Source organism: Brassica rapa, chromosome A04, assembly GCF_000309985.2.
Source record: "Brassica rapa cultivar Chiifu-401-42 chromosome A04, CAAS_Brap_v3.01, whole genome shotgun sequence".
In the NCBI taxonomy this organism is placed as follows: Eukaryota; Viridiplantae; Streptophyta; class Magnoliopsida; order Brassicales; family Brassicaceae; genus Brassica; species Brassica rapa.
The window spans coordinates 19,430,211-19,438,025 of NC_024798.2; the positions used below are offsets into that span (position 1 = coordinate 19,430,211).

The 7,815-nt window shown below is 45.5% G+C and overlaps 1 protein-coding gene across 1 annotated transcript; it reads right to left on the minus strand.

The window, feature by feature from the left end:
- Nucleotides 1–6,251: 6,251 nt before the first annotated feature.
- On the minus strand, nt 6,252–7,475 carry LOC103866005. Its single transcript, XM_009143876.1, has one exon. The coding sequence runs from the start codon at nt 7,473–7,475 to the stop codon at nt 6,252–6,254; it is 1,224 nt and encodes a 407-aa protein (XP_009142124.1).
- Nucleotides 7,476–7,815: the final 340 nt, after the last annotated feature.

Below are 7,815 nucleotides of genomic sequence, written 5' to 3' on the forward strand. Positions count from 1 at the left end.
TAAGTCCTTACAGACAACTCCGTTTAAGGTTCTCTATGGTAGAGACCCTCCTGCATTAGTACGGTTTGAACCGGGTTCCACTTCGAATTTTGAACTAGAAACAGCGTTACGTGAGCGAGACATGATGTTGGATTCTCTAAAGCGCAATCTGTTACGTGCTCAAGATATCATGAAGCGTCAAGCGGACAAGTCTCGCAGAGACGTGGAGCTAGCGGTTGGAGATATGGTTTATTTGAAGCTGCAACCGTACCGTCAGAAGACAGTGGCACGGCGTTTTTGTCAGAAGTTAGCTGCTAAGTTCTATGGTCCATACAGAGTCCTTGAACGTATTGGTACTGCTGCGTATAAGTTGCAGTTACCAGTGGAGGCTCGTGTACATCCGGTGTTTCATATCTCGCAATTGAAGTTGGCGTTGGATCCTCATGATCAAAGTAAGGTACTTCCACTGGGGTGTATTGTTGAGGAAGAAGATCAGGTTGTACCTGCGGAGGTTTTGGATAAACGCTATGGAGCGCAGGGAGAGTTGGAATTGCTGATACATTGGCAGGGCAAACCCACTCTTGAAGATTCTTGGATGTTGTATGATGAGTTTCGAACGTGTTTTCCAACTTACCAGCTTGAGGGCAAGCTGGATTTCGATGAGGGGGGTATTGATAGACTCAAGAAGGTTTACTATCGTAAGAGAAGAGGGAAGGAGAGAGCGAGTGAACCAGAGTTGGAGGGAGAGAGTTGAGAAGTCAAGAAGCATTATGAATAAGAAGTGAAGAGAGTAAACTTCCATTTGAAGTAGAGTCTTTACAGTTACAGAAAAGGGTATAAATAGAGTTGTAATTGAGTAAGTGTCATTCATGCTTTTGTGGTAGTTTGTTATAGACGTTATGAGTCTGTACACTCCGATCGTTATGAGATCGGTGATTTAGAGTGAAGCTCGTCATGAGAGTGTAACTCGAGATCGACTACAAAGCTTTACTCCTTTGTACTTTGTTATTCAATACAGAGTTTGTTACATCACGAGAGAATAGATCTAAAGTCTATCAGTCTGAGCTGTAATTGTTAATTCATGGATCTCGCCGGAAACTTTAGGACAATATACGTGAAAATACCTTTTAGAGAAAGTAAGCAGTTTGATTGATTTTGTATTTCTTTTTGAATGAATTATGTATTTCTTGCTTTATATATTAACTTCACCAATTAAAACTCTAAATTATTGTGAAACTTTCTCTGATTGGTGCAGCTTATCCAAGGCACCTTTGGCTATCTACAAGCAACTGCATTGGGGGATCAGACAGAGTCGGACAAGCCAAAACCAGAATTTGGTTCTTGGTTTTTGATTGTAGGCAGAGCAGATAAAAACAAAGAAAACAATTCTTTACCAAGAAAATGGGCAGCATTCAAGGTTTTAAGATTTTTCTAACCTCCAAAACAAAACTTATCTCTGTAAGTTGATCACTTATCTGCATTGATATATATTCTCACATGTCCTTCAGAACCTCATTATGAGAACGGCTGCTTCCTCTGCTTCCTCCTTTGAGGTTTTTTTCGATGAAAAATAATGTACAAAGTAACCTAGACAATATTTTATGTTTCCATAAGGTTTTGTTATTTATTTTTGGATATGATATATATTAGTGACGGAGTAGAGAAGAAGAAGAGTGAAAGCATCTCTTCATCATCAGAAGTTTTGCCATATACGATGGCCGTGAGATAAAAGAAATGAGTATAAAAGTATATATTAAAAAGTGTAGAGAAACAGAGCTGCTGCGACAAAACCTTTTAAGATTTCTTGAGTTTACCAAGATTTATGTACTATAATGACTGAACTTTTCATGTTTCTTGAGGATTGTGTATCTGTAAGTGATCAGTTTGTTACTTTATAACCATGTGTACTGGTTGGTCTGTGAGGCAACTAAGGAGAGATTGTGTTTAGAATTTGATTGTAAGTTTGTAACAGATGCTGGTATGGATACAAAAGATTAATTCATTCGCTACTCTCGGAAAAAAGTGGTGTTAAGAAGCCGTGAGGGGACATATAATCAAAGCATTAATAGCTATTTAATTGAATGATTAGAGACGGATGATGCAACTTAGGAGATAGAGTTTGAGTGGTAAACCTAGGAAAATGAAAATTTCCATTTGACGTTAGTGGTAGAGATTCCTTCCTGGCAATGCTTTTCATTTACCAATTACCTTTTTTCTTTTTGGAACTCATAAATTATATTAAAGCAGTTAACTGGGAGCATTAACAATCTCACCAACCACTAAGGGTTCAAACAGAGCTAACGTTCCTTTAGCCAAGCCATCGGCTTCTACATTCCTCTCACGAGGTAACCAAACAAAAGACACTGAATCAAAACACTCAGATAGCTTCAGGATATCAAAGACTACACTATGCAACTCTGCACTCGTTTCATTTGAAGAAAGGCACTTGATTAGTTGAGCAGAATCCGACTCAAATCTGATATGTTGCAGCTTCAGCCGCTGGCAGGTTAGGACCGCTTCCCGGAGGGCCAGACCTTCTGCCATTAAAGGCGATGCTACAAACTCCAGGTGCTGTTTAAAAGTCATGTTCTGTGGGGAAGAAAGGATGACCCAGCCAGCTCCGGCCGTCAAACTAGACGCACTCCACGCCGCATCCGAGCGTACTATCCTCGAACCAACTGGGGATATCATCTCCGGTATCCTGCTTCTTGAGTCCGGTTTCTCTGGTTTGCTCTTTAAGCTCCATTCACGAGCCATTCTGATAGCTGTAGATAGGGTGTCCTCAGGCAAGGCAGAGAATCCTTCAAACACTAACCGGTTGCGAGCTTTCCATAACGACCACATGACCCATGGCACCACCGATCCATTAACAATCCCCGCAGGTGGGAGACTTTTTTGGTTACATATTGAAGGCCAGACCACCATCAAATCTAACATTCCACTCGAATCCATACCAGGAAGTAAAGGGGCTAGCTGCCAAACCTTTTGAGCAAACTGGCATTGGAAGAGGAGGTGAGTGATAGATTCGTTGTCACCACACCTTTTACATCTCGGATCAACTTCTATGTGTCTTTCGAGCAGCCGCTCGCCTACGGGAATAGCACCTTTAAGTAGTTTCCAGGCGAAGAGCTTCACCTTCGGGGCGCAGTCCAGAGCCCAGACATTCCTCTTCCAGTTAAAACCTGCATCATTCCTCCTAGTATCCGGCTCTTCTTCTACGGCTACATAGTAACCAGATTTAACAGAGTACTCTCCTCCCTTTGTACCTAACCAGATTAACTTGTCTTGAGCACCTGTTAGACTTGGTTTAATGCAGAGGATTTTTTCTTCATATGCCGGGAGTAGAAGTTGTAATTTTTGACGATCCCAGTGCTTGCCACCATCGACTAGCAAGTCTGCAACACAGAGGTCAACACTCTGTTCTGAAGACGGGCCCATAGGTCTTTCCTGCTTGGTTAAACAAAGCCAGGGATCCTGCCAAATATTAATGGAAGAACCATCCCCCACAGTCCATCCCAGGTTTTTTAGCAGAAGATCACGCCCTATCAAAACGCTACGCCAGCCGTGAGACATAACCGATGCTTCTGTGGCTTGTAAGATGGAGCAGTCATCAAAGTACTTGCCCTTCAGAAGTTTCCCCAGCAGGCAGTTAGGATTATTCAAGAGTCTCCATCCTATCTTGGCTAACAGTGCATCATTGAAGCTTTGGCAGTCGCGCATTCCCAGCCCTCCAGCGGACTTTGGTTTTGTTATCTTGTCCCACGCAACCCACGCCATCTTCTTGGCATTTTCATTGTTATCCCACCAAAATCGCATGAGGACAGTCTGAATTCGCTTACACAGCGACACTGGCAACTTGAAGCAGGTCATTGAATATAAAGAGATAGGCGATAGAACACTCTGGAGCATAACCATCTTCCCAGCCGAAGACAGTAGTTTAGTTGACCATCCTCGTGCCTTCTGCTTGATACGATCGACAATTGAGGAAAAGAGGTCGCGCTTTTTCCTGCCAAATAGCTCCGGAAGTCCAAGGTACTTGCCCACTCCACCCTCTTTTTGTATTTGAAGAGAGGTCTTGATCAGCGTTTTCAAGTCCGCCGGGGTATGCTTTGAGAATGTTATTGCTGATTTTTCCGCATTAATACATTGGCCCGAGGCCTCTTCATATGTTTGGAGGATAGTCTTGAGTGCCTTGCAGTTTCTCTCATTAGCGTTGACGAAGAACATTGTGTCATCAGCAAAAAGTAAGTGGTTTATCCGGGGACAGCCTCTTGCGATTTTAATCCCTTGGAGTAAACCCTCTTCTTGTGCTCTGCTACATAGTCCCGAGAGGAGTTCACTACACATAATAAATATGTAGGGAGAGAGGGGGTCGTCTTGGCGAATTCCTCTACTCGGTACTACCTTCCCTCTAGGCAAGCCGTTAATGAGGAAGGAGTATGTGACAGAAGAGATGCACTGAATGATCAGACCGATGAGGCTTCGGTGGAATCCCAACCGAGCCATAACAAGAGCGATGAAGTCCCACTCTAAGCGATCATACGCCTTACTCATGTCTGTCTTAACCGCCATAGCACATCGTTGCTAAGCTTTTGAGGTCTTTAAGTAGTGTAGGACTTCATGAGTGATTAGTACATTGTCCCCAATTGCTCGGCCCGGAACAAAAGCGGATTGATTTTCCGAGATAAGTTTGTCCATGAGAGGTTGCAGTCGCCTCGTCAGGAGCTTCGAGTAGATCTTGTAATAAACATTACACAGCGCGATATGACGATAGTCTGATACCTTTTGTGGGTTGGTGACTTTGGGGATGAGCCGGATATTAGTGTCATTCACACCATCCGGGAGTGGCGCTCCATTGAAGAAACCCTGGACCTCTGCAACTATATCTGGGCCGATGTGATTCCAATGCGTGTGGAAGAATCCCGCAGAGAAACCATCAGGCCCCAGGGCTTTGTCCGCGTGGATGGAGAGAGCGGCCTCTCTAATTTCTTCAGGCGACGGGATAGCTGTCAGCATCGCATTGTCCTCCTCGGTGATGATGCAATGTAGCCCGCGATTCACAGCTGCAGCTCTTTCCCCCGGGCAAGTGGTAAAGAGCTTCTCGAAATATTCACCAATAACTTGAGCAATCTCCTCCTCTTTATATACCATCTCACCATCCTCTCTCTCTATAACTGAGAAAGCGTTGTGTCTTCTTCTGTTCTTTGAAACCGCGTGGAAAAACCCGGTATTTCTATCACCTAGTTTCAGCCAGAGGAGCCTACTTTGCTGTTTCCAATATTCTTCCTCTGCCGCATAAGCCGAGTTGAGCTGAGTAGTGATTTCAAGGATCAAACCTGAATCCTCCACCCGGCAAGATAAGGCAGCATTGAGTTCTTTCCTCTTCTCCTCAATGATCTTCATGCTATTCCTTTGTTGAGACCTATTCCAGGCAGATATAACGCTTCGCGCATTGGCCAATTTTTCAGTCACCGAAGCAAACGGGTCGCCTAGCCAGGCATCAGCAACTACCTTCTTTGCCTCTTCATTCTTACACAGCCGTCTATCATAGCGGAACATGCCCCTTCTCCTCTTATCGCCCCTATCAAATAGGGAGATTAGAGGCTTATGATCCGAGCCCTCATAGTCTAAATACTGGCATCTAGCTGTGGGAAAACACTCTGCCCATCGAGTGTTGGCAGCTGCTCTGTCAAGTCTGCACCGGACAACAAAATCTCCCCTCTTGCCTCTCCAAGAAAGAGGATCTCCCGTGTGTTGTAGATCGAACAAATCACCTTCCGAGAAAAAAGTTCGAAGATCAGAGAAGGAGCCTTCTGGTCGAATCACACCTCCATCTTTCTCTTCGCTACACAGAATATCGTTTAGGTCCCCCGTGAGGAACCAGGGGTCATCCCGAGCTAGGGCTAACCCGAGGAGATGGTCCCATAGATTGAGTCGCAGTTTCCTATCAGTGTTCCCATAGACAAAAGAAGCAAAAAACTTTTTTCCTTCATAATCAATGAGAGTATCAATTACATTCGGGTTATAATCGAGGATCTGCACATTAAGTCCATGCTTCCAGAGCAAGGCCAGTCCTCCCGCTCCATGTCCTGAAGGCGGGACGAGGTGATTGCACTCATAGTGAAGGTGATCCAACTTCTTGAGCACAAAGTCGTTGGGATTTTTAGTTTCCATAAGAAAGATGATATCGGGATCAAACTTTTTCGATATCTCTCCCAATCATCGAACTGTCCGGGGATTCCCCAACCCCTGACAGTTCCAGCTGGTTATAGCTAAGGACCGGGTTTGGGATGGACCCGAAAATCCATCCTGCGACGAGCCGCTGGCGGTATCATATTAACGATGGGCAGGTTCTCTGATGATGTGCCTTCCGCCTCCCTCGGGGTTCCATCTTTAGACGGGTTCTTACTCTTCCTCTTCCCTTTGGTGGTTTTGCTAGCCTTTGTTTGCTCCACCGAGGCTTTCCTCCTGTTGAGAGGGGGTTTTGCTTGGAGCACCTGTCTTTTCTTCGAAGTGGTCCCTTGTGCTGGACTCGCATTAACTTGCTTCCTCCCTGGAGGTCGGCCTGGTTTCCTTTTCATCACTTGAGGTAAGGTTTCAGTGAGCTCAGTATCACTTATATTGACCTCATCTAGCAGGGGGCCAAGCCTGGCCATAATAGGGACACACGTAGATGTGTTAACAGTTTGTATAGAAGGCATATGACCCAACCTATCAGAGATAGGAATGCGCTCCGGCGTCTCTCTACTGGGCGGGCTATGTATTGTAGGAGTCGTAGCATTTTCCAGGCGTGCTCGAGATGCTCTAACCATGAGAGCAGCAGATTCTTCGAGCCTTCCTTGGGCCTCCGCTATCATGATTCTTTCCTTTCGAGCTGCACTTTCCGAAGGGTCCACACAACTAGAGTACTGGCGCATGACTTCATTAACCTCTCCTCTGGCCGTATCCAGGTCAAGCTGAGGTATACAATTCGATCTCCTTTCACGGGACCAAGATCGGTGTGGATTATGCTGCTCAAGAGAGAGAGCAGCTCGAGGAGGAGACGGAGGAAGCTCCATTCCTTCACAGGCAGGATTTCCAGATCGACTTTTTCCCCCATATGGAATAGCTGTGTGGGACGCCCCACTATAAGTTTCATGCACATTGCGAGGAGGTACGCTTCTGCGAGAGGGGCTACGATCATCCCTTCTGCGGTAATGGGACTGATCACGCCTTTCCACAGGTAAATCGTCTCTGGTTTGTTTCTCGTTCCGAGAGTTCTGCCTGTCAGCAGCTCTGGAGTTGGGGTAATTAGCTCTGCGGGGTTGGTCATTCCTGGCATAGGGTCTGTACCGGTCTTCTCTTCGAGGAGAGTGCCTACGGGGGCCTCCCGCATAACTACGTGTAGGTTGCATTCTGTCCTCCTTATTGATTGTATCATCTGCGGTTTGTTGCAAGGCTCTTTGCTCCGCAAGTAATGCTTTTTTCTGGTGTTTTGCTTCTAGACAGTCTCTCATCTCATGGTCCAGTCTTCCACAGTGTACACAGTGTTTTCTAACTTTTCATAGACCAGCGTTGCAATAACCTCATCACCGTTAGGGTATTCGATGACAGAAATTTTAATAAGCGGCAGCCGGCCATTAACGTGAACTCTCATACGTAAAGCTTGCTCTGTGATGTCTGCTGTTTCATAAGTGCCTATATCGCTTCCAATACCGCGAGCAACTTCTTCAGTCCAGAGATGAATAGGGACCCCTTGTATTTTGATCCAAAACGGAATCATCGACGGGAAGTTGGGGGAGATAGTAGGTTCCCATCTCTGTAAGATCACCATCCAGCGGGCGTAGTGGTACGGGC

Bases quoted from the DNA above. Each gene is read 5' to 3' on its own strand.
- LOC103866005 (XM_009143876.1), bottom strand. From the start codon at position 7,475: ATGAGAGACTGTCTAGAAGCAAAACACCAGAAAAAAGCATTACTTGCG.